General features: G+C 42.2%; 1 protein-coding gene across 2 annotated transcripts in view; it reads left to right on the top strand.

Moving 5' to 3' along the window:
* Positions 1-27,297, top strand: part of ARHGAP31 (Rho GTPase activating protein 31) — a 110,420-nt gene that overhangs the window by 52,908 nt on the left and 30,215 nt on the right. Inside the window, exons 1-6 of one of the 2 annotated variants that reach the window (XM_070243744.1) lie at positions 3,531-3,549; positions 8,789-8,891; positions 11,391-11,535; positions 22,549-22,631; positions 23,616-23,723; positions 24,416-24,558. In XM_070243744.1, coding sequence (XP_070099845.1) covers positions 23,677-23,723; positions 24,416-24,558 — 190 coding nt within the window. In that variant the 5' untranslated portion in view covers positions 3,531-3,549; positions 8,789-8,891; positions 11,391-11,535; positions 22,549-22,631; positions 23,616-23,676. Of the gene's footprint in view, positions 1-3,530; positions 3,550-8,788; positions 8,892-11,390; positions 11,536-22,548; positions 22,632-23,615; positions 23,724-24,415; positions 24,559-27,297 lie in introns of those variants that run through there. The other variant, XM_001502618.6, reaches the window with a different exon arrangement.

Here is a 27,297-nt window from a genome sequence, read left to right as displayed (position 1 = left end):
CCATTTCTATTTCATAATTTTTGTGAGCGGTGTAGATATGAGTCTAGTTTCGTTCTTGTACATGTGAATACCCAATTTCCCCAGCACTATTTATCGAAGAGACTGTCTTTTCTCCACTGAGTAGTCTTGGCTCCCTTGTCAAATATTAGTTACAATATATGCTTATTTCTGTGCTCTCGATTCTGTTCCATTGATCTATTTGTCTGTTTTTATGCGAGCACCGTTCTGTTTTGATTACTATAGCTTTATAGTATAGCTCTAAATTGGGGAGTGTTTTTCAACATATATTGCTTTTGTAACTTTTTCCAAAGGTATTTAAAAATAGATACAAACCACTAGGTGTCGAGCACTTAACAGCCGTCACCACCATAAGGGAGAGGCTGCAGTGGTGGAGTTTCAGGCATTTCGTAGTCAAAGCCGAAGAATCAGTCAGCTCTCCCCAAATGGTGTCTCTGTACTCGGCCACCAACACATGCGACGTGCCCTCCTCATGGGCAGGGTTTGAGTCCAGTAGGTGTAGCTTGGGGCTTTTGCTAGTCCTTCTCAACTGTGGGCTCAGGAAAAAAGCAAGGGCTTTGGAGTCAGACAAATCTGGGTTTGGATCCCAACTCTGGCATTTACTAGCTGTTTGATGCTGGGCAAGTTACCTAACCTCTCTGAGAACAACTTTGACGTTTTCAAAATGGAGATAATTTTACCTGTCCCATGGGTTGACTGTTATTATAGAATGGAGAATGCTGTTTAAAAAAAAACGCAGTGCCTGACATGTAATAAGTGTTTTCTTCTGTGAGGGACCCAGATATCAATGGAGCATGGAAAACCCATCTGGAGAAAAATGACCCATCACTATTCAGCAAAACATTTTGAGTGCTTGTGTTTTCAAGGCTCTTCTAGATGAATGAGACACAGCACTGTCCTCGTTGGCCCCAAGGAGCTCACAGCTTAGTGACAGAGATAATGTAGGTACAGGCAACACCTGGCCCCTAGTGCTGGATAAGAGCAGGCTTGCAATAAATATTTGTTGAATTGAATTTTTAATGAAAATTTTTTGGAAAAGGCAATATATTCTTACAGTTTAAAATTCAAAAGTATAAAAGAATATACAATGAGAAGTCTTTCTCTTACTCATAGCCCTAGCCCCAGCCTCCAGTTCCTTTTCCTGTAGGCAACTAAATTTATCACTATGTGCATCCTTCCATAAATATTTAATGCACATACAAATGAATTGCATATCTATTCTTTTATTCTCTCTCTTTTTTAAATGCTAGCATACCATTTAGATGCTAGCATACCATTATGCTTGTCTGCACTTTATTCTTTTTAGTTAACAATATATCTTGGAGACCACTCTATATCAGTCATGAAAGTTTCGTCATTCTTTTTAATGACTATATAGTATTCCATTATTTGTATAAGCAGCCTCCTATTGATGGATAATCTTGTGTTACTACAAAACTTGCTGCAATGAATAACCTTGCACATATGGAAATGTTCTGGAATTGGGGTAACGAAAACGTTCTGAAATGTGATAGTCACTTAACTCTATAAATATACTAAAAGCCACTTAATTGTATGCGTTAAAAGGGTGAATTTTACAGCATTTGAATTACTTCTCAATTTTTAAAAAGGTTAAAATTTAAATAAATAAATAAACTTTTCTCCAAGGAGGATAGGCCAAAGCCTGAAAATATCTAACAAGTTTTTTCCTTAGGAAATTAGAAAGCAGTTAATTTTTTTTAAAGAACAGAGAACATTATATTTTTAAAAATAAATGCCACAAATTTTCAAAATTGTCTTCCATTCCATGAGAAGAAGTTAAAAGACGGGGAGGAGAAAGAAGAATCAGAGGGATAACTGGGCAGACAGCGACCTCTAGGCAAGCCGAGCCTCACAGACTAGGGACGGAAGAGACGGGGCTGCAGCACAGAGCGAGGATGGGACAGAAATAAAGAGCAGGAGCTGGCAGAGAGAGAGGCTACGGGAGCCACTGAGCCAGCTTTAGCTCCTGGGGTGAAAGCTAGGAAGTTCTCTGCTGACAATCAAGAATAAAGAGAAAGTAACTGAAATCTTCACTTTATCACTCGAAAAAATGCCGAAGCGCAGGCTCGTTCACTGCACAGCAGAGCTTCTTAAATCCCCGCTCTCCCCCTGTGCACAGCGGCAGATTCTCCAAGGATTTCTTCCCACGCAGCCGCTTGTCTCCCTCACTCTTCTGCCCTCCTCCCACAAGTATCAATTCTTCTTCACCCACCAGTGGCCCTTGGTCCTTTCTGTCACCTCAGTCGAGATGATGAATGTATCCATGACGCCCAAGTTTCCTCAGCCCCTTCACAATTCCTACCTCCTGCCACTTCCCTGCTTTCTCTCTCATTTTCTAGAGTTTTATATAAATGGAAGCATACGGTATGTATTCTTTTATAGTCTGGCTTCTATCACCCATCTGCTGTATCAATCCTTTTTATTGCTGAGTAGTACTCCATTGTGTGTATATACCACCAGACTTGACTTTGAAGGTGAGGGATGCAGGACCCAGAGAGAAGATGAACTCCCACCAGTCCAGGACCTTAACAATATCCAGAATAGGGAGCCGGGAGTGCCATATTTCCCTAAAACACCAGTGCAATTTGCACTATGAAGGAATGGGGCTGCCAAGATCACATGACTCACCAAATAAAATTGTGCTTGTTCCAATCTGTATCTCCAGATCTGATCAGCTCCCGGCCGCACAGGGCACTGGGGAATCTTAGCCGATTTATTACTCCTGGGGGGACTCAGAGAAATGATTCGGCTGCCGGCCTTTTGGTACTAAACCCTTGAAGAGGTTAGGAATTGAGGAAAGAAGGGGCCCACACTATTTATAATATAAAATGTCTCTTAGTTGTACCAGGTGGGATCAAACGAGATAAAGGATTTTGCAGTGTTTGGTAAACTATAAGGCAGAAATCAAAACCAAGGTGTTTTTTTCCATCAGAAACCACCTCAAGATTTATTTTGTGCTCAGATTAAAATTTAATGTTTAAGATCGCTGATCCAGGAAAAGCAAAACAAAAAGGGACTCGGAGAACCATCAGTGAAACAATTCAAAGGAGTTCTAATATTACATCGTAATCAGCAGCTGTGTGTACTTCTGTGGGAGGAGACAAAGTTCTTTGGTCCATGATAAACCCCACAGAACCAGCTCTGTGACCTCGACCCCCAACATCGCTCCTTCCCATGCCTAAATTGACAATGGACGCTTTCTTTCCATCCATAACTTCTCAGCTATTTTGTATCAGGCTTCCACACTCTCCAGAATCCTAGGGTGTCCCCAATTTGGTTGGACCCCCGGGACGACAGTCTAAAGAATTCTGAGACTTTGAGACTTAAACTCTTAGTAGCCCCAGCACCACCACCCACCAGTATTCCCTCCAGACTCTTGCTACACTAAGTTTGGGCTGCAGATTGGCAGTATCTACATCACCTGGGAATTGGTTAGAGATGCCAGTTTGACACTGGGCCAGCTGTGGAATCTGCATGTTAACAAGATCCCGGTGATTTGTCTGCACTGAGGTATGAGAAGCCCTGGTCTGGACTAGGGGTTCTTCAGCTGCATCGTGCATCAGAATCACCTGGAGGCGGCTGCTGCTGCTGGACCTGCTCTGGGGACCACAGTCTGGGAACCACTGCTCTTGCTCTAGAGCTCAAGGATTACAGAGATTAAGTGGATCCTTTCCCATTTAGTACTGAGAAGGTGGAGAATTCCTACGTCCTCCAACTCAGCCCCAGATGAGAATCCAGGAAAGCTAACACTCCTCCGGGACCGGGACCCTGGCCTCCTCCCTTGGGTTGTTTTAGTCTTGCCTCCTGTTTAAACAGAGCCATAGACGAGAGGTTCTAGGGCCTCTGTACCAAAGCCAGAGTAAATTTATGGCAGAGGCTCCATCCGGGAATGTGTTTTCCCCACCTTTAAAACAAATAGAGCCTGAGGTGCTGCAGCTGAGAGCTATGGTACTGGGAGGTCCCTATCTGGGAACGGGAAAGGACAGGTTGGTGACCCTGCACTGCCCCTTTTGTGGAGTGCTCTTTATAAAGGCACTTTCAGTCGAGGCTTTTGTCTTTGAGTCCTCCTAGTGAGTGCTCTGAGCTCTTTTTTTTAAATTGAGGTATAACTGACATATAACATTATATTAGTTTCAGATGTACAACATAATGATTCAATATTTGTAAACTCTGTGAAATGATCACCACAATAAGTCTGGTTACCATCTGTCACCTTGCAAAGTTACAAAATGTTTTTTCTTATAATGAGAACTTTCAAGATTTACTCTCAGCTATTTTCAAATATGCAATACAATGTTATTGACTATAATTGGCATGCTGAACATTACACCCCCGTGACTTATTTATTTTATAACTGGAAATTAGGACAAAATCTTGACTCCCTTCACCCATTTCGTACACCCCCCCAACTCCTCTCCCCTCTGGCAACCACCAATCTGTTCTATTTCTATGAGTTTTGTTTTTGTTTTCTTTTTTAGATTTCACATTCAAGTGAAATCATACAGTATTTTTCTTTCTCTGTCTGACTTATTTCACTTAGCATAATACCCTAAAGTCCATCCATGTTGTTGCAAATGGCAAGATTTCATTCTTTTTTATGGTTCAGTAGTATTCCATTGTATATATATACCACATCTTCTTTATCCATCCATCCATCAATGGACACTTAGGTTGTTTCCACATCTTGGTGATTATAAAGCTGCAGTGAACATACAGGTGCATATATCTTTTTGAATTAGTGTTTTTGTTTTCTTCAAATACATACCCAGAAATGGAATTGCTGGATCATATGGTAGTTCTATTTTTAATTTTGGAGGAACCTCCATACTGTTTTCCATAGTGGCTGCACCAATTTACATTCCCACCAACAGTGCCTGAGTGTTCCATTTTCTCCACATCCTCACCAACACTTGTTATTTCTTGTCTTTTTGACAATAGCCATTCTAACAGGTGTGAGGTCATAGCTCATTGTGGTTTTGATTTGCATTTCCCTGATGATTAGTGATGTTGAGCATCTTTTCATGTATGTATTGGCCGTCTGTAAGTCTTCTTAGGAAAAATGTCTATTCAGATCCTCTGCCCATTTTTTAATCAGATTTTCTTTTTATTGTTGAGTTGTATGAGTTCTTTATATATTTTGGTTATTAACCCCTTATCAGATATATGATTTGCAAATATTTTCTCCCATTTCACAGGTTGCCTTTTCATTTTGTTGATGGTTTCCTTTGCTGGGCGGAAGCTTTTTAGTTTGCTATAGTCTGTTGTTTATTTTTGCTTTTGTTACCTTTGCTTTTGGAGTCAGATCCAAAAAGTCATCACCGAGACCAATTTCAAGGAGCTTACTGCCTATGTTTCCTTCTAGGAGTTTATGGTTTCAGATCTTACATTCAAATCTTTACTCCATTTTGAGTTAATTTTGGGGTATGGTGTAAGATAGTGGTCTGGTTTCATTCTTTTTTTTTTTTTTTTTTTTAAGGAAGATTAGCCCTTAGCTAACATCCACTGCCAAGCCTCCTCTTTTTGCTGAGGAAGATTGGCCCTGAGCTAACATCTGTGCTGATCTTCTTTTATTTTATATGTGGGTCGCTGCCACATCATGGCCACCAATGAGTGGTGTAGGTCCATGCCTGGAAACTGAACCTAGGCTGCCAAAGCAGAGTGCACCAAACTTAACCACTAAGCCGTGGGGCTGGCCCTGTATTTTATTCTTTTTGATGCCACTGTAAATTGGATTGTTTTCTTAATTTCTCTTTCTCATAGTTTATTGTTAGTGTATAAAAATGCAATCGTTTTTTGTATATTGATTTTGTACCCTGCAACTTTACTGAATTCATTTATTAGTTCTAACAGTTTTTTGGTGGTCTTTAGGGTTTTCTATAAATAAAATCATGTCATCTGCAAATAATGATAGTTTTACTTCTTCCCTTCCAATTTAGATGCCTTTTATTTCTTTTTCTTGTCTGGTGGTTCTGACTAGGACTTCAAATACTAAGTTCAATAAAAGTGCTAAGAGTGGGTATTCTTGTCTTGTTTCTGATCTTAGAGGAAAAGCTTTCAACTTTTCACCATGGAGTATGATGTTAGCTGTAGGCTTGTCATATATGGCCTGTATTATGTTGAGGTGCGTTCCCTCTGTGACCACTTTGTTGAGAGTTTCTATAAATGGATGTTGAATTTTGTCAAGTGCTTTTTCTGCCTCTATTGAGATGATCATATGATTTTTGTCCTTTATTTTGTTATGCTCAGGACTCTTAAATCCACTTGTGCCCTGCACGGCACAACACTCATATGCCTCAGGACAGACACACATTGCGGAACACACCAAGGCCAAGCACAGCTCTAGGACTGCTAAGTGATATTCGTACACTCTTGGATCCTGCTGCCTTTGTGTTATGAAGAGACACCTAAATGCATAAAAAAAGAGACCTCAGGCTAGCAAAATTACTTTCAAATAGAAACATTTAACCAAAGAAGGACACAAAAGCCATTTGGAATAGTAGAGATGAGTGTTGACTGGTAAGAGGTTGGTCAACTCTACCCCCACCGCCCATTGAATGGAAGGAGGCAAACTGTTTTCACCAAGATTGTGTCTCACAAATTATAAATTTACATCATAGATAAGCTTCAAATAGAAGCAATGATTGTCATTGTAGAATGCCTATTATATGCCAGGTCTGTGCTAAATGCTTGCAGGTATTACTTCAGTCCTAGCTAGGAGGTTAATATCACTGTTATCCTCATTTTACAGATGTGGAAACTGAGAAACAGAATTATTACTTATTTTGCCCAAGGTTACAAAGGCAGTTTGGCGTCCAAACCTGTACTTTCAACCATAGACCACTGTGGCAGGTTACAGAACAAGAGGTTGGTGTGGTGGGGAAAGAGTTGACCATTATAACATGCAACAGGGATTATAAAACAAAACAAAAGAATTTTAAGCGATAGGACTCTATTTGTTTGCTGGTAACTTATTTATTTAGAGGCATGAGGATGGGAGACAAAAATCTCACCAAGAACACGATTTTATAAAACAGATCAAAGTATAGCTCTTCCAATTGAAGCCAGGCAGAGGCTCTGGACCCCTGCCCACTCTCACAGCCCCTCCTCCACCACACCCTGCTCCCACCCTGTATTCACTCAAAGGGCGTGATTTCACCTCTGTGGTCTCTGGCCTCAATATTTCCCATCCAAGTCCACTCCTTGCCCTCTTCTCACTTAGGATAACTGAGAAGGCTCCCAGTTCCGGTAATGAGGCACAGGGCAAACATGAATGTGTCTTGGAGGGAAACGGCTCTGGGAGTGCATGGCCTTTGAGAGATGGGTGGGATGCTTTAAGCATGATGAATTTTGTTGACCGCCTAAAATTACAGTTAGTAACTAAAGGAAATGGTGGAGGGGAATTTGTTTAGAGAGTATCATAATAGAGAATCCAGGGAGAATGTTGAATCTGAACACCTGATGTCTACCCAGGTAAAGGTCCAGTCCAGCTTGGAACTGTGTGTAGGCATAAGCATGTGCATTAAGCATTAATGGATTGGCATTAGTCTAATCTAAGGCATTAGTGGATAGGGTATCTTTTGGGGGAGTGAGCACAGTGCTAAGCCAAGCAGTAGTTCATGGCGTTCCCACACCACATCCACGCCTGAAGACTTCAGTGCCCGAGGCTCGGGTTCCATACCAAACGACCATTCACAGCAGCGCTCTCACCGAAGGACCTCAGCTGGATCTGCCCAGGCACTAAAGTGGCATGTAACTTGCCACTCTCTCCATGCCATCCAGAAGGCCTGTGGCTGTCACTCTGGGTCCCTGAGTCGGCTGGGTGGACCAGGGTTAGCCCTAAGGGGAGAACAGCATAGCCAGACTCGTCCCCCAGGCACTGAACTTCCGGAGCAGTAGGAACCCAAGAGGCCGTCTTGCTCCCCTTTACATGGTGCATTATATCGGTGACTGGTTTGCCCCATTTGGTGGTGGTGGTAGAGGCAGGTGTTTCTCACTTTTAAAAGACACTTTAACAGTCTTTAAATCACCTTTAAAATTCTGGCAGATTTTTTTCCAGTCTTTTTTTCTTTGCCTTTTTTTTTTTTTTTTTTACATAGCTGAATTGACAGTATATATTTGATTTTGGGTCTTGTTTTTCTTTTACCTACCTATATCATAAGCATTTTCCCATGTGTTAATGACTTTGCATAAGGAACAAGTAATCTCGAGTGAGGCAGGTAAGTTTACCTGCGCCTGCTGTCTTCGTGTGTAGAAGAGGCAAGTGTTCTCTAATTTTAGCAGCAACAGTCACGTAGAAGGTTTTTTAAAACACAGCTTGCTCGGCCCTACCTCCAGAATTTCTGATTCAGTAGGTCTGGAGCGGGGCCTGGGCATTTGTATTCCCAACAACTTCCCAGGAGATGCTGATGCTGTCATCAGGAAACCACATTTGGAGAACCAGTGAAATGAGGAGATTGAGTTGTGGGATTTCCAAGGTCACTGGTGGTTTCAAAATCTGTTTTTGCATATTTTAAAAATTCTTTAAAAAAACTCTGAAAACACATGAGTTTCTAAACTTTAACAAAACTATATACTTTTTAAATACAAAAGAACATCATCTAGCATTTACAAGTAATTGTTTCCACTCGTAACTCATATGCGTTCCATACTTATTTTTCTTTGAAGTTACCTTGATTTTTAAAAGGGTATCTTTAAAGGACAGTCAGATTTATATCTAATGCTTTATTGTTTTTTCTTTTCCTTTACATAGTTCCATATGTATTGAAGAGCTGTGCAGAATTTATAGAGACTCACGGCATCGTGGATGGAATTTATCGGCTTTCGGGAGTTACCTCGAACATACAACGGCTAAGGTAAGAAAAGAATCACCCCCAAAAGAATTCTCCCATGATCTTTCCTCCGGCCACACCTCTGTCCGCAGGTGTTGGGAGTATTAAAAACCAGCAGGGACTGAGGGAGGGGTGGCCGGGCTGAAGATCAAGTGCTGATGTTTTCAGATGCCTAACTGTTCTTACTCTAATCAGGAAGTTCCCTAGTCTGATGTCATTCTTTCCAACAAAAGCTCCTGAGGGCTTTTCATCTGTTTCTTTGTCTTGCACCAGGTTTATCCTGCTTAGGTGGGTTTGATTTAACTCAAATGATTTAAATTACAAGTTAGGAAAACACGATTTATTATCATTTACTTGCCTACCCAAAGCTCAGTCAGATCCGTGTTAGTAGTGTTTGGACCGTGGAGATGGGTGTGAGTTTTTTTTCCTTGGTGCACACCCAACATTTGATATTTCATCTGGTGGAAAAATCAGAAGTCTGCATGATGGTGCATTTCTCTGATGCTGGAATTTTAAAAACTATTGATAGATGAACTATTTCTAATTTTGTGGATTTATCCTAAACATTTGGAAGAAATTTCTATCATGTTGAATTAAGAGGATAATAACCTTCACACAAAACACAGATATTTGTATGTGTGTTTTATATATGCTATATATAAAATAAAGGAGTGTATACAGTGTAGATATGGAGTATATATGTTATATAGATACATATACTGTTCTATGACTGAAACCATAGTTTTATCTATTCTGCATATTGTTCTTTAAAACCAAAAAGAACATATTTTATTACGTGTTATTTTTATATATTTATTATATGTTCTTCAGTTATAACTGAAGACTTTTAAAACAATAAAAACATTATTGTTGTTAATATGTAAAACTTAACAGATTGTGCAAGTAATTCCTTTTTTGTCTTCTCCTTTCCGTCTATTTGGTTTTCTGCCCCTGCTGCTCAAATCTCAATTGTAATGAAATTATACCAAAGGAGGGGCCGGCGCCGTGGCCAAGTGGTTAAGTTCACATGCTCCGCTTTAGCAGCCCAGGGTTTTGCAGGTTTGGATCCCGGGCATGGACCTAGCACTGCTCATCAAGCAGCGCTAAGGTGGTGTCCCACATAGCACAACCAGACTAGAATATACAACTATGTACTGGGGAGAAGCAAAAAAAAGGAAGATTGGCAACAGATGTTAGCTCAGGGCCAATCCTTAAAAAAAAGAAAGGAATTGTACCAAAAGAATAAAACATCCTTTTTACTCCTGGAGAAGTGATGGCTGTTAAAAAATAATTGGTTTATTGCAGCCATAGATTTTAACGGATCTATGTGCTTACACAATTTCATTAATTTTACTGGTTTTTAGAGTTTCAACAGCAAATACGTTTTAATGGTTTCCTCTTAGCTCTGAAACATACTACACAGTACCTGGAATCGTGAAAGGACACTTGAGCCATGGCCAATTCTTTTTCATTTAAGGACTGACCTTAGCCTTGACAAAGGAAATTTTGGGCTAAATAAATGAATAAGCTCTAGATTGTTCTTGTTCTGCCTTTTTAAAAAAAACATATGCCTATGAATTTATGAGGCCATTGCGTGGTTTTCTTTTCAAGGCCCCACTCAGTTCCTTTGGGGTTCTCACAGCCTCAGGGGTTTCCCTCCCCTTTATTAAAGGTGCAGAACCAGACTAAAGCGAATGGGCAGTGAGCTGTTTTGAAATACTGGCCCTGCCAGTCCTGTTGACTTTGTCGCTATTTGGTTGACCAAGTGAATACTCTCAGGAAGCCTAACTTCTCTTCTATATGAAAACTCAGATTTGTCATTTTTTTAAAACAGATTTTTAACTCATTAGAATGTATTATTTGAAGCAGGAGTATTCATGTAACCTTGTTAGGAAATGTTTTTTAATTAGAAATGAGGCCTGGAATCTGATGGTGTTCCCAGACACTCCGCTATAGATTGTTTAAGAAGATATTATAAGGCTCATCTATCCTGTGGGAGTCACTATCGGGCAGCCTAGAAGTTTCCATTCAGCATCAGAGATAGTAAAGTTCTCAAACCTCGGGTCTGACTCTCCAGATGAAACCAGTCTGCTGACATGAATATATGGAGATGAGTGATAACAGTCTGACTCACCCTGGTTTCAGTCTCTCCAAGAAAGAGAAGTTCCTTTAGAACAATATTTTGGAAAAACTGAAATCTCAACAGGCTTTTTGGGCAAACTGTCTTCATATTTCCCCATTGTTCATAACCGAGACTGCACACACAATGCCGTGAGAAATCCGTTTGTAAATAGACGTTATGTCTTTCTAATCACAGCTGCTTTTGCAGGGAAGATCCAGACCTGAAGTGGAAGTCTTTCTGTGGCTTCCTTGTGCCTAGAGCAGAAGGTCTTTTTGAATCTTTTTGTTAAAAATACAGTCAGATCAGCGGTTTAGGGTCTTTTCACCCCTGAGCAGCCAAGCAGCTGCTGACGTGCAACACACACTCCTGGGATTGTTATGTCTCTGTCTGTGTTGTTTCAGGCAAGAGTTTGGCTCAGATCAATGTCCAGATCTGACAAGAGAAGTGTACCTCCAGGACATCCACTGTGTGGGCTCCCTCTGCAAGCTCTACTTCAGGGAGCTGCCCAACCCCCTCCTGACTTATGAGCTCTATGAGAAATTCACGGTGAGTGTTTGGATTTCCATGATGGGTACTGGGTGGGATGCTTGGACGGGCCAAGGAGAGTTTCAGTACTAAAATAATAATGATAATACTCCAGAGAGTTGATAGTATCTTAGCGTGGTGATGGAGGTAGGATGGTATGGTGAGGAAAGTACACGAGTGGGACCATTTGCTAAACTTTTCCTTTCATAAGTTTTCAGAATCATGTTTGTTTGTTTTAAGAGCTGGGCTAAGTCATCTCCATCTTTATTTAATCAAAGGTGCCTCATTGTATAGGGAGGAAACTAAAAACCAGAGAGGTGAGGTGACTGGCTTCAGCTCACACAGCAAGACAGGAACTTGAGACTCCAGATGCTACACCCAGTGCTAGTTCATTTTTCTCAGGCTATTCCTTCTGTGTTTCTTTTGGGGGTTGGAGAAAGAGGTGGGTGGGCAGAGAAGGAAGAGAGGAAAAACAGAAGTTAAGAGAGAGGTCAGAGAGCTGGGAAGAGAAAAGAATCTTGGAAAGACACCCAAGAGGGAGTGCAGGATAGACCAATGAGTTGGGTTGGTGAAGGATTAATGAACAAGAGCCAAACACCTAAATAGCAGCTGCATGGCCACCAAATAAGGCACCCATAGGAAAAGTAGAAGGAGAATAAATGCTTTAAGGGTGTCTGTAGAGATAGCATTCACAATAGGGCTTGAACATTTGGCTGCATGAGTGGAGGTGGAGAGTAGGTGGAGAGTTGGGTTTAACCAAGGTTGAGGTTCAGCTAGCCAAAGAGGAATGAGGGAGATAAGGATGTATGCAAAAGTGACAGAAATAATTGACTGTGGAAGTTTATATGGACAAGAAAGGAAACGAGGGTGTAAGGCAGGCGAGCAATAGTAAAAAAGTAGATCCATGAAGTATTCACCCCAGGGAGGTCAACCGAGTGTTGGAGTGGGGTGGGCAGAGGGGATTTTTGAAGTTAAGATCATGACGGAGTTGCAGTTATTGGTAGGGACCAGATCTAGGCTCTAACCATGGGAAGGAGTCTTTCTCTTATTTTGACCATATAAAAGGTTCTTCAGTTTGAAATGATATAGGGATAAGTGAATGCTACTTTGAAAGAATTAGGTTTGGGGCTGGCCTGGTAGCATAGAGGTTAAGTTCGCATGCTCCACTTTGGTGGCCCAGAGTTTGCCAGTTTGGATCCCGGGCTCAGACCTACACATCACTTATCAAGCCATGCTGTGGCAGCATCCCACATATAAAGTAGAGGAAGATGGGCACAGATGTCAGCTCAGGGTCAATCTTCCTCAGCAAAAAGAGGAGGATTGGCAGTAGATGTTAGCTCAAGGCTAAATCTTCCTTAAAAAAAAAATTGGACTTGGCCATTAAAAATATACTTAAGAGTTTTCAGTGAAACAGGGAAACACTCATAATGATAACTGGAAAAAACTGATACACAATTGTGTAAGACATGATTAAAAAGAAAGACATTCAAAAGACTAACAGCCATTTATTTCAATGATGTGATTATAGATAATTTTCCCTGCTTCTTCATACTTTAACTTACAAAATCTTACTCACTAAAAATACATTAATTTTTAATGAAAAAATTAGGCCAAAATTTAGGCATAAATGTTGCCCACAAGAGAAGCCAACATATACCAGCTGACGTGGAGGTGTCAGTGGTTAGGGGACCCCTCCCCTTGAGATAGACAGCAGCGGGCAGATGAGTCTCCACTCCGAGAGGTTAAGTCATAAATAATGGCAGCCTCTGGCCGTGGAACCACAGAGGCATCTTTCCCAGGAACCAGGAGGAAAGGCCTCACGTTGGCCTGCCAGATTGTAATCACTATCACCATATATGAGTATTTCCTCATTTTAAAGGTAATCAGACTCAATAAAAGACAATTTGGAAAATGGAGGAAAGTAGAAAGAAACCCTTGGTCTCTCCTCTTAAAGACCAAAGACAACTACAGTTAACATGTGGGTATTTCCTCTGGTCTTTTATTCTTTGCATAGTGTTTTTGTTGCATTTTGTGTTTCCAAATAACGATAAAATTTTATTTCAAAAGCTAAAGCAATACAGAAAAGTATAATGGAGAAAATATACGTTCACCTGAAATTTCACACCCCAGCATATTTGCTATTAACGTTTTAGGAGACATCCTTCCAGAATTCTGCCTCTCTTTCTTTCTCAAACTCTCCCTCAATCTTTCTTTCTCCCCACTTTCACCCTCCAATCCTTTTTGTTACTGTTTTGGTACATTTTTAATTCAACAAAGTGACCATTTTTCCATGTTGAAAAATAGAGAGAGACGCTGTGTTTACAGAATATTCTCGCATAGGTGCCATAGTTTCTGAAGCCAGTGTCCTACTGATGCACTTTTAGACTTTTTGTTTCTCAACACTTGCTTTTCATAAACAACATTGTAATAAACATTTGTGGACATGTATCTTTATACTTTTGTCTGTTTATATCCTTAGGAAAAAAATTACAGAAGTCGATTTACTGAGTAAAGAGTTCTTTAAAATTTTGTTACATATTGCCAAATTGTCCTCCAGAGAGACAAGAATTCTCTTTTCCCTGCAGCCTCACCAACACTGGGTATTTTCAATTGGTTAAATTATTTGCCAATTTGAATCAACCAAAAATATATCTTCTTGTTTAATCTGTGCATCAGACTGTAGTGTTTGTTTTCTGTGTAGTTGTAATCCTCTTGTGAATACAGTAGTATCATCTTTGAATATGGTAGAATAGAATATCATCACAGTAAAGAATTGAATGAGTGTAATTTATTTTAACTAAATTTCAGTCTATTAGGGGTAGATAGGAATTCTTATCTAGAAACTTGAGAAATATAGTTTCTTCATAGATCTTGTTTAGAGTCTCAGAACAAAACCCCTATTTATCTCTCCCCTCTCCTGATATCTGACTTTGCTGGTCATTCTGTTCTCCCACAGCAACAGAGAACTACCAAAGGGATATTACTGTCAACTTGTCATCAAATTGCAAGGAAAGCTAACATTGTGTTCACACACAGTTTATTAACACTAATAAATAAAATAAGAATGTTTTGTTGTAACAACTGACTTGTACATAGGTAGACCTCATGAAGTTAACTATGATGGAGAATTTATCCTTGAACAGATTTCTTTGATCACAATAATGAATTATGATAATATAAGCAAACCTTCCTCAGGGACATGGAAACCGCTCTGTTACAATGTCACACATTCTTATAGTGATTATTTAAACCCACCTGCACAGCTGAAGTAAAATACTATCTCAATGGAATAATAGCAGAGTTAGCCAAATATTATTGGAATAAGATTAATAATGGTAATAGCTGTCATTTATTGAGTGCTTACTACATGGTAAACTTCTTACAAATATTATTTCATTTAATACTCAAAATAAGCCTAGTAGGTTTTATTGTTTTTCTTACAGATGAGTAAGTCGAGGCTCAGAGAGACTCTTGCCTGGGGTTGTACAGCCAGTAAATAGAAGTAAAGAATTAAAATTCTGTCTCAGAACTACCACACTATTTTCAAATAGAGTTAACAGCTCTTTAATAGGCTCAGGTATTAAATAAAGTAATATCAGATAAAGAGCACATGCCAAACTAGGGGAGGAACAAGTCAATAAACAGTGTTAGGAAAAGTGGCTAATTATTGGGAGGTGGGAGAGAGTCAAGTTACATCCTTACCATCCAGCGGATTTCAGGATGGAGAATGGCTTTCTGACAATAAAAGCAAAGGAAAGAAAATCACCAAAGACAAATTTAACAAACTGAACTACATATAAATTGTTTTTTCTATATGAAAAAATACATTAACGGGCTGGCCCGGTAGCCTGTTGGTTAAGTTCTCATGCTCCTCTTCAGCGGCCTGGGGTTCACAGGTTTGGATCCCGGGCACAGACCTAGCACTGCTCATCAAGGCACACTGTGGCAGCATTCCACATAAAATAGAGGAAGACTGGCACAGATGTGACCTCAGTGACAATCTTCCTCAGGCAAAAAAAGAAGATTGGCAACAGATGTTAGCTTAGGGCCACTCTTCCTCAGGCACAAAAAAAAAATTAACAAAATTAAAAGGCAAATGACCAACTACAGAAAACATTAACAATAAAGATGACAGGCGATTAATACTCTTTAATTATTTAGAACTCCTACCTATCAATAAAAGAACAAAAACACACAACACTCTGCGAAACAAATGAACAAAGAACTTCAATAGACATTTCACAGGAGAAATATAATTATTTAAAAATTATAAATGTATTAGAATAATATATTTCCATATTAAAGAAGCAATTTTTTAATGTTACTATTTCATGCTGATGAGCTTATGGTGAGACTGGCTCTTCCATAGTTTTCTGTTGGAAGTATAAATTGGCTGGACATCCAGGGTCATTTGAAATTACTATCAAGAGTCCTAAATGCTCATATTCTTTAACACAGTTTCTCTCTTCTTAAGATTTCATGCTTAGATAATAATCAAATGTGCACACAAATGATTGATTTACAAGTATTGCATTGCAATGTTATCATTAACATCAAAATTTTAGGAGTATCTATGTGTCTAACAAGGAGTGGGTTAAATAAATGACAAATCTGTTGTTTTCAATCCTGTGTAGCCATGAAGAGTCACATTTCTGAAGAGTATTTACTAGCCACAATATAAAGTTAAATGGAAAAAAGTATATGCAGCCACATAGGAAATGCTGCCGGTGTGCATATGTGGCACTGGGAAGCCTGGGCAGATGGCTTCTTTCATCCCTCACGTGTGAGGAGGTTAATAGTGGTTGTGGCTGGGTGGTGGGATAGCAGGTGATATTTATTTCCTTCAGATTTCATTCTTTTTTTTTTGAGGAAGATTAGCCCTGAGCTAACTGCTGCCAATCCTCCTCTTTTTGCTGAGGAAGACTGGCCCTGAGCTGACATCCGTGCCCATCTTCCTCTCCTTTATATGTGGGACGCCTACCACAGCATGGCGTGCCAAGTGGTGCCGTGTCCTCACCCAGGATCCGAACCGGCAAACCTCGGGCTGCTGAAGCGGAACGTGCGCACTTAACCACTGCACCACCAGGCCGGCCCTAAGATTTCATATTTTAATTTCGAGTACATGCAATAGTTTCACGTGGCTGCTGTAGCAAATTACTACAAACTTGGTAGCTTAAACAACAGAAATTTATTCTCTCGCGGTTCTAGAGTCCTGAAGTCTGAAATCACTTTCACTGGGCTGAAATCAAGTTTCAGCAGGGCCGTGCTCCTTCCAGAGGCTGTAGGGGAGAGGCTGTTTCTTACCTCTTCCAGCTTCTGGTGACTGTGGGCGTTCCTTGGCTTGTGGCCGCATCCCTCCCATCTCCGCCTCTGGGGTCACATTGCCTTCTCCTCTTCTGTCTGTGTCAAATGTCCCTCTGCTCCCTCGTTTAAGGAAACCTGTGACCACATTTAAGGCTCCCTGGGATCATCCAGGATAATCTCCTCATCTCAAAGCCCTTAATTTAATCACATCTGCAAAGACTGTTTTTCCAAATAAGGTGACATTTACAGGTGCCTGGGATTGGGACCTGATATCTTTGGGAGCAATTATTCAACCTACTATAGTATATTTTATTTTTGGCCGAAAAATTCATTTTAGGAAAGATTCCATTTTGGTCAGATGGATTCAGCTAAAACTGTTACACCCAAGATAGAGAAAAGTTGCTGATATGGGATTTTTAGAGAAGGCAGTTCAGAGAGGTATTAAATTTTATATTGAAATAATTTCTTTGTGTATCAGTCTCCCTCATTAAATGATAAGCTTCCTGAGGACAGGAACTGTGCTTATTTTATTCATTATCATGTTACCTTTCCCTGCTCTCCAGCTGCTGGAAAATGTGTGACTGTTACCTAGTAAAGGTCTGCTGACAGGTTTGTTGACCCACCACATCATGTGAAATGTCACTTGGGGTGGATTGCTAGTGAATGGCAACAGGCTGGCTGGGAGCTCAAGATGACTGCAAAGAGGGGCAGCGGCCGACTGTCCTGGTTTGCCAGATAATCCCTCAGTTTTAACACCGAAAGGCCTGTGTCCTGGGAAACCCGTCAGTCTCAGGCAAACCAGGATGATTGGTGACGCTGTGAGGAGCCCAGGGATGAAGGGAGTTGCCACAGTGATGCTGTTGTTGCCCACAATGGGGGAATGCTCCAGTGGTACTGTCCTGGACGTGTGGCCAGCATGTGGCTGCTTGGCCTTTTCAAGCAGAAAGCAAAACATGGACTCATTCACTTACTCACTTCATTCAACAAACGTCTATTGGGCACTGTGTTAGGAAAATTCAGCCTTTCCCTCCATTGTTGTCTCCCTTGTTACTCACACAGAGGACCATACTCAACACACGTCTGACACCAGATGTGGGGGGTTTTTCCCACATCAAGCAATTCTCTGCAATGACAACTGGGTGTCCTGGAATTTAACTCAATTCCGACACCCTCTACCTGGAGATAGCATCATATGGAACAGGTTAAGGGCTCAATCCCATGGGAATGCTCCCCACCCCACTTCAGAGGCTGATCGCAAGCAGTAGATGCCCAGGTTACCCACAACTTCTGTCCCAGTTGGCTACACATCAGAGGTTCCCATGACCTCCTACTCCTTTGGGTTCAATTAATTTCCTTGAGCGGCTCACAGAGCTCAGGGAAACACTTACTTAGACTTACAAGTTAACGGCCACATGAAGAGATACCAGATAGCCAGATAGGGCGAAGTCTGGGAGGGTCCTAAGCGCAGGAGCTTCGTCCCCGTGGAGTTGGAGTTTGTCACCCTCCCAGTGTGGATGTGTTCATCCACCTGGAAGCTGTCTGAACCCCATCCTTTTGGGATTTCTATGGAGGCTTCATCATGTAGGCATGATCAATCATCAAATCCATTTCCAGCCCTCCTCCTTTCTCAATAGAATGGGGATGGGGCTGAAAATTCCAGGCTTCTAGTTAGGACTTCACCAGCCCTGGTGGTCTAGTGGTTAAGATTCGGTGCTGTCTCCGCCATGGCCTGGGTTTGTTTCCTGGTCAGGGGACCACACCGCCCGTCTGTCACACTGCAGCGGCTGCGAGGAGTCACGGTCGACTCCACAGCACTAACAACAATCATGACTTGGTCTTTCTGGGGACCAGCCTTCTTCCAGGAGCCCACCCTGAGTTGCTTCATTAGAACAAAGACACTTCTATGACCCAGGAAATTACAAGGGTTTCGGGAGCCCTGTTGTGCCAGGAAGTAGGGGCAGAGACTAATGTCTATTTTCTCTTAGTTCAAGCACCTACTATGTAGACCTGGCAGGCACCATTTTAGGTGCTGGAGATTTGATGTGAGCAAGCCAGATAAAATCCTTGCTCTCATGAAACTTACATTTTAATGAAGGAGATAGATAATAAACAAATTTAAAGCACAGCTCTATAATGAGAACTGTTGATAAGTACCATGAAGAAAATTAATGCAGGGTACAGGGAAGAAGATGGAAACTGCTATTTTTAGTAGGATAATCAGAGGCCTCTCTCTGTGAGGTAATATTTGAACAGAGACAAGGATGAAACAAGGGAAAAAGTTGTGCAAGTATCTGGGGGAAGAGGGTGCCAAGAAGAACCAGCAGGTGCAAAGGCCCTGGTGGAGGACATGCCGAGCTTGCTTGAAGGACCATGTGGAGACCAGCGTGGTCGGTGTTGAGCAAGCAAGGAGGAAAATGATGGGAGATGGGGAATTGGCAGATGGGTCAGGTCCCATAGCCGTGCTTGATTCTGCGGGTGTGACAGAGACCAATAGGTATAAAGACTGAAAGGACACACGGTTGCCTCTGGAGGCTGAGAGTATGCCGTTGGAAGGAAGACTAACTTTCTCCTATGTATTCCTTGGAATGCTTTGCATTTTAAAAATCATGTGCAAGAATTACTTTTTAATCTAATAGCTTAACATAATAAAAATGGATTTATAATAATTTTTAAATAATTAATACAAAATAAAGGGCAAAACCTGAGTTGCCGCTGGGTGCAGTTGGAAAGGAGAGCCACGGTTGTTTGTCCACCCTGGGGACAGGGCTGCCGGGACAGCAGGACTTGAGGCGCAGAGGTGGCAGTGGTGTTTGTGCAAGAGAGAAAACAAGAGCAAGGAGCCCAGCAGAGGCGAGGAGAGTCTAGCCTTCACCAGTCCTCAAAGCGGGAAGCTGGGCTTATCGATACTGATCGGAGGAGAACAGAGAGTCACAGATTCATCCTGGATCTTTTATGATTTAACCGTTAGCCAGATTGGCTTGGCTAATGTTGAGTGAAATTCTCTTTCAGGCAAAAAATCGGGATGGGCAAAGTTTTAACTCCCCTCCCCCAATTGTGTAATGATGAGTTCTTCCATCCTAATGCGGGAAGGTAAAGAGAGCTAAAAATAAGTTTGCAGTGACCAGAGCCCTCCAGGAGAAAAACGAGGATCTAGAGAGCTCCTGAATAGGATTGGGGTGCAATGGGGAGAGGCTGTGAATAATGAAATAAATGCCAATCCCAAATGGGGCCTGCAGGCATCGGGAGTGAGACCTCCCTGCCTCTCAGAACAAGATGACTAACAGCTTCCAAAATATTAGAGGAACTTTCCATGAGGGCTGTTAAATTAACCTACACCTTTATTCCCCGGACACATTTTTAGAAAGGGCTCGGGTGTGTGGGTGGGGTGTCCTGCCAAGCTTGGCAAAGATCCTCCTCGTTTTTTGCGGAGAGAGGAGAGGCCTCCCACCCCTCCGCCTTTGCAGGATAGAATGTGGGAGGGTCCACACGGCATTCGGCGGCCCCTCCTTCCCCTGGAGCTTCTCTCCCTTTGCTCCCCTGCTGGGGCTGTCTCTGCCTTGGGAGTCAGGGTCCTCTCCAAAATCTGTTTTCTAGACACAGCTCCCAGGAAGAGAGCAGACGTGTCAGGGTGCTTACTCCAGGCCCCATTCTTGTCCCCACCCCCTTTATCTCCAAAAGTGAGGATGGCAGCAGAGATCTCACTTGGGCTGACTATTCTCAGGCTTCAAACCCACCAGAAGACTGGGACCCTCTGAGTCCCGCCCTTCTCCCCACTTCTGCTTAGGAAACAAAATCTCAAGTTTTCCCACGTAGAGAATTTTGCTTGTCTCTAAAAACGGTTGAGTTCTGTGTGTTTTACTTCAAATAATAAAAAAGGCAAAAAAGAAAAGGAAAAAAAAAAATTTGGTATGATGTCCACTTAGGGAAAGAGAATAAATGTAGTCATTTAACCAATCCAGAGGGAGCGCCTGCTGGGTGCCAGGCACTGTTCCAGGCCCTGGGACTCACCCCATCCCTGCACTTACAGAGCTTACATCTAGCGAGGGAGACAGACAATAAGCTATAAACCTAATAAACAAGTACACTACCTAGTGTAAGGAATGGTGGTGAACGCTGCGGAAAAAATAGAGACAAGTGAGGGAGGTTGGGAGGTCCAGGACAGGGTGGCATCTTGGAGTTCTCCTCAAAGTTAGAATAGAACAGACACAGCATGTGTGGCCTAAAATAGGGCCTGGCACCCAGGAGGTGCCCAGTAAAGTTAACTTCCTTCCACTCAAAAAAGTACCTAAAAGTTCTCATAACTCAGAGTTGAATTTTAGCCTTTACACATGAGCAAGAAACAGCAGCTAAAGACCAAACAGAGGTGAACAATACAAGAAAACCACACCACAGCCAGGATCTCATTTTTGGTTGTATTGTAGGGGGCAGTATTTATCAAGTTAAAGAATCTATTTTCTGATTATACTTTTCATTGTATACAAATGTAAAGCACGTTTCCAGCACCTGGAGGAAAGATAAGACTGTACCTCACGTATGCCTCTGAATTCAGGAGCCTAAGGCTGGCACTGAGCACAGGAACCCCTTTTAAAGTGTTTCTTGGTCTGGGTGGGATTACATGGGTATATGCATATGAAAGAACTCATGCAGCTGTAGCTTAAGATTTGTATGTTTAAATTATATCTCAGTAAAAAAGAAAGATGTAGGGGCCGGCCCTGTGGCCTAGTGGTTAAGTTCAGCACACTCCACTTTGGCGGCCCAGGTTCATGGGTTTGGATCCCAGGTGCAGACCTACACCATTCATCAGCCATGCTATGGCAGTGACCCATATATAAAGTAGAGGAAGATTGGCACAGATGTTAGCTCAGGGCTTATCTTCCTCAGAAAAAAAAAAAGAAGAAGAAGAAAGATGTGATTACCATTGACCTTGAACTTGAGTACCACTGGCAGTTCTTGAGCACTCAGTCCCTGCACTGGGAGGGGTCCTTGAGCCTGGGCACAGGCAGGACAGATTCTCAGGACAGGGGCACAGGGGAATCTGCCCAGGGACACCCGCATTGTGCAGAAACCCCAGGCAAGCCTGTGATCACACTGCCTTTACTGATGTCCCTGTCACTCCTTGAGAGCCTTGAACTGGGTGGGGGAACAAAATACCCACACAGGAAACAACCAGAGAGCAAGTCCGGGCAAGGCCACCGGGTCTCAGGGACAAAGCTCTTATCCTGCTGAGCAGGCACGTCTTCCCTGCTTCCCGGCATCTGTGACAGGCAGCCACTGAGGAGCAAGGTCACGGCGTAGTCTCAGGCTGTGTGAGGAGTGGTTGTCTGTGCCCAAGAAGGCTGCTGGCTGAGTAAACATGGACATGGAACCACCCTGTCATCTCCATCTGTCTCGCTCTGTCTCTGTCTCTTTCTCTCTCCCCATGTGAGTCTCTGTGACTCTCTCTGCCACATAGACACACCCAAGATTCTACACCTTCTTTGCCGGATACCCAACAACCATCTGAGGATGTAGAGACCCAAACGATCCCAAGGTCCATGTGCCCACATTGTTAGACACTTACCGTCTGAACCCTCAGAGATTTTAGCTGTTTTTACTAGGAAAGCATGCCTCTTGGAAGGGTGGTCTTTGCTTGGGAGGCTGGAGTACCAGGGGCCTAAGTACGCCCAGCAGACACAGGTGGGTGTCCACCCCTCAGCCACTCACTGGGCTCCTTCCTGTTCTTCTCCGCAGGAGGCGGTGTCGCATTGCCCAGAAGAAGGCCAACTGGCCCGAATCCAAAATGTTATCCAGGAGCTTCCCCCATCCCATTATAGGTAAGAATCCTCGGTAAAAGAAATCCACGGTTTTCAATGTGACGTAACACCAAAGCGGCCGGCTGGTGTCATAAAAGGGAACCAGTTCAGTGGACAGTGGCTTTCCTGGGGCAATTTGAGGTGGGTGAACAGGTCACTTTTATCAGAGTGAGTTGGTGCCTGACCAGGGACATTGGCAAGGAGAGGCAGCCCACGTCTAGGTCACTCGCAGGGCACCCCTCAGAGTCCCACAGAAAGTCGTTCCTATCACACAAGCCAGCCTCACAGTGACATCCTAGGGTCTTACCCAGATTCATAGCATATCCAAATCTGTGGAGACCAAGATGGCTTTGAAAAAGAGTTTGCCTGTAACTATTGAGGGACTGGCTGACTGATGTCTCTATTTGCTCATCAGTACCATACCTTCCGTCATCCCATCCTTTCATTTCATTCTCACAATGTAGCCCCTAATTTTACCACCTTTCCCAGTGTTCCCTATGCCTGCCCATCTTTCGCAAGGGGCAGATGTTGATGAAGTCTAAGAGAGCACTTTTTAGCAATAATAGATGTTATTCATCCATGAAATGAGCTCCCTAACAAGTACCACGTTACCTGTAGCTGGAAGAACCATAAAGAGAGCCAGGATAAGAGCTGGTTTCAAGATCATGGAGGCCATTCTGCCCTGGGTGCAAGGAGAAACAGGGAGTCACTAAGAAACCAGGCTCTGTGGCGCTGTGATTCCCTGCTTCTGTTTCTGGCTGGTGCCCAAGGGCCTCAGCTGACTTCTGACCAGACCGTCTCCCTTCCCCACCCAGGGCCAGCATGCCCAGGGCCAAGAAAATTACTTCCATCAATCTTGATATCTTCCTGATACTCCTCCAAAATTCATAAGATAGAAATATTTAGAGTCTCTTAGAGCCAAACTTAGAAATTATCTCCAGATGTCAGGCGTCACACAGGCACGGAAGTTTCTTACTTTGTCAAAAAAAAAATGAACCATTACAGGACCTTGGAATACCTGATTCGACACCTGGCCCACATTGCCTCCTTCAGCAGCAAGACCAACATGCATGCCAGGAACCTGGCCCTGGTGTGGGCACCAAACCTTCTCAGGTAACCGCCATACCCTCACCTTCTCACCACCCAGTGGGCTCAAAGCAGGCCACTAATTGAAACAGAGACTGGATTCTTCAAAATCGAAGCCCCTTGAAGACGAACCTGTAGCTAAGTGGTCATTTGTAGCACATATGAATTAAAGGTGATTTTAACAGGCTAAGCTCTTTGCCTGCTAACCTGGAAACTCTGGGTTCCAAAGGCATTTTCTGGCTACAACTGGGATGTGGCTGAAGTTATGGATCTGTATGTTGTAATTTCTTGAAAAGGCCTTTCTTGTCTTTGGGGTTCATTGGCTTTTGTTGGTTTTGGTGGCATCACAGCTGACTATAACCTGAATGAGCTGCTTCATATGGTTTGATAAATGGTGACCTGCCCCGTAGAACAATTGGGTGGTGGTAGAAAGAGCTCCTATGAAGGAAAAAAATCATTTCCTATATCTTCACTAATATAGTGTTTATAGTCTTACAATGGGTAATACCAGGTAACTGTTCTCAAGTTGTTCAGTTTGTTGGGCTTCACAGTCTTTGGAGAGTCCCTTTAGTTAGTCTGAAATAGTTAAAATATTCTACAGATTAATAAGCCGTATACCTCTAGGAGGTGGGGCTTATACAAAAGACCCACTCACTCCCCCGTACACTTCAAGTTGTAGGGCAGACTCGCTCACCGAATGTGTTTCTTCTGCAATTTAGGTCCAAAGAAATCGAAGCCACTGGTTGCAATGGAGACGCAGCCTTCCTGGCAGTCCGGGTCCAGCAGGTGGTGATTGAGTTCATATTGAATCATGTGGACCAAATCTTTAACAATGGTGCACCCAGCTCTCTGGAGAATGACGGTAACGGCTCCTCCTGGCATACACCCCACCAGCCCAGCCTTTCTCGTCTTAGTGATGGGGCACAAGCATAAGTCAGGGTTGGCTTGGTTCTAGCTCTGAGTGTAGGCTGCGTGCGTGCGCTGGTTACTGTGTGTGTCATTGTCTAGAGATCAATGCATGTAGACATCCGTGTGTGTGCAGCAAAGGTGTGATGTGTTTACTTGTGGCTATAGTATGTTTCTGCTCACTTGCATACATGGCCTATTCCATGAATGTGGCGTGGTGAGTAATGTTTTACTGGTGAGTTCTTAAACTCTTGGAGGTGTTATCTAGAGGCACTGGCAACATTCCTCCCTTTAACTATTAGATTTCATCTTTACTTTCAGCATGATATTTCAAAAGACCTTTGTGCCTTCATCCTCAAGCCTTAAGTGAAGGAGTTAAGGGCAGCCTGTTTGTACTCACAGGTGTATTCAGAATGCATTCTCTTCAAAAGCATTTCTTGAGTGCTTACTTTGTTCTGCCCTGCACCAGGCATGAGGAATACAAAAATGAGTGTGTGTTTGTGGGCATGTGTGTGCAGAGACTAGTTAGCGTTGAATCTCACTGTGCCATATTGGGAGAAAGATAGAGCTGTTTTAGCCTGGATGTTATGGGATGCAAAATATGGCATTTCAGTCCTGTAGCTTTTATAATGGCATAATGAACCCTAGGAGTGAATTGGTTAATGCTGCTTGAACTCATATGAGGCAAATATGTAAAAACCAGAAATCCAGTTGATTAAGAATTCTTGCCTGGTGACCACAATTTGTGTGAGTGGTTTTCCAACATTAGAGCACATCAAAACCACCTGGAGCGCTTGTCAGAACACACATTCCTGGGCCTCATCCCCAGAGTTTCTGATTCAGCAGGTCTGGAGTGCTGCTGAGAATTCGTATTTCTAACAAGTTTCTAGGTGAGGCTGCTGGTGCTGGTCAGGGTCCACACCTGGAGAACCAGTTGTGTATGAGAACCATATCTGCAAAACATTTGTGCTAGCTGATCAAAGCATTCTTTTCCAGTTCAGCTAATAATTTGGAAAAACCAAGTATAATCATCAGAGATAATTAATTGCAATTAGCATCAAATTTGATTTCTGGTATAATTGTTCCCACCCTTACCCTGTCTTCTATGTGGTTTATGACCTTTTTTTAAAATTTTTTTTATTGAGATAAAATTTATATAACATAAAATTCAGCATTTGAATCATTTTAAAGGGTACTATTCAGTGGTTTTTAATATAATCACAGAATTGTGCAACCATCACCACTATCTAATTCCAGAACACTTTCATCACTCCAAAAGAAAACTCCATACTCAATAAGCAGTCATTCCACATTTTCCCCTCCCCACAGATCCTGGCAACTGCTAATCTATTGTCTATCTCTATAGGTTTGCCTTTCTGGACATTTTGTATACGTGGGATCATACAATATGTGGGTTTTTGTAATTGACTGCTTTCACTTAGCATGTTTTCAAGGTTCATCGATACTGAGCATGTATCAGTACTTCATTCCTTTTTGTGACTGAATAGTATTCTATTGTGTAGATAGACCACATTTTGTTTATCCATTCATCAGTTGATGGCCATTTGGTTTTTTTCTCCTTTTTGGTTATTATGAATAATGCTGCTGTGAGCATTCATGTTAAGTTTTTGTGTGAACATATGTTTTCAGTTCTCTTGGTTGTGTACCTAGGAGTGGCTGATCTTTCTTTTATCTTTATTTTAACTCTTCTACTATAGATGTATATTTTGTTCTAAGCTACATAAATGCTTTGTGAAAGTAAGTAAGAAGTAATATGCATTCATTCATTCATCCTTTTGAGTCAGCTGATAAGTTAGTGGGGACTTATTCTATGCCAGGAACTCTTGCAGGCATTCCACACACATCATCTCATTGGCTTATCACAACCACCATGAAGAACCAGAGAACCAGAAAGCTTAGTAACTGCCCAAAGCCACACAGCTAGTAACTGGTGGCACTGAACATTGAACTTAAAGCTTTCAGCCCATGCTCTTTCCTTAACTCCGTGCTGCCTCTGTGAGGAAAAAATAGGAAAATAGGCAGATAAGGCGTTCTGGAGAATTATTACCTTTTGGGAAATGTCCTTCTAGACAGCAAATCCCATGCATGACTGTTAGTGTTAAGGTTCTTCCTAATTCCAACCTGGGGATGCCAGTTCTCTTTATGACCATTGCCTTAATCATCTTTCGTCCTGCACATTGAAATCCGATTTACTCTTTAGCCTTTAACTCTTGATTGCCTCCAATACTTATTTTTCAGTTATTTCATTTAAAGCTTCTTGTTATGAATTCATATTGACTTTGGTAAGGTACCACACCTAATGTTTACACAAAATAGAATAAGTCAGACCCTCTGGAATTTGAGATTTGGAAATAGGGTTCTATTTCAAACTGGAAAGATTTTAGAAGTCATAGAACCCAATACATTTAACTGATAAATGAGAGCAATGAGGCCAGAGGGATTGTGATATACCCAAGACTCATGAAAACATAAATATGTATCGAGCACCCCCTGGGTGCCAGGCCCTGTTCTTGACACTGGGGCAGTGCCAGTGCACAAAACAGCAAAGACCCTGCCCTGCATAGAGCTATGCTCTGCTTGAGAAGACCGGCAATAAACAAGTGTACAAGTAAATACATTATCCCTTCAAAGAATAAATGCCCTGAAGAAAATACAGCAGGGTAACATGATGGCC

This window comes from Equus caballus, chromosome 19 (assembly GCF_041296265.1).
Source record: "Equus caballus isolate H_3958 breed thoroughbred chromosome 19, TB-T2T, whole genome shotgun sequence".
Classification (NCBI taxonomy): domain Eukaryota; kingdom Metazoa; phylum Chordata; class Mammalia; order Perissodactyla; family Equidae; genus Equus; species Equus caballus.
The sequence above is the reverse complement of the archived record's forward strand: the minus strand, read 5'-3'. Positions and strand labels throughout refer to the sequence as shown.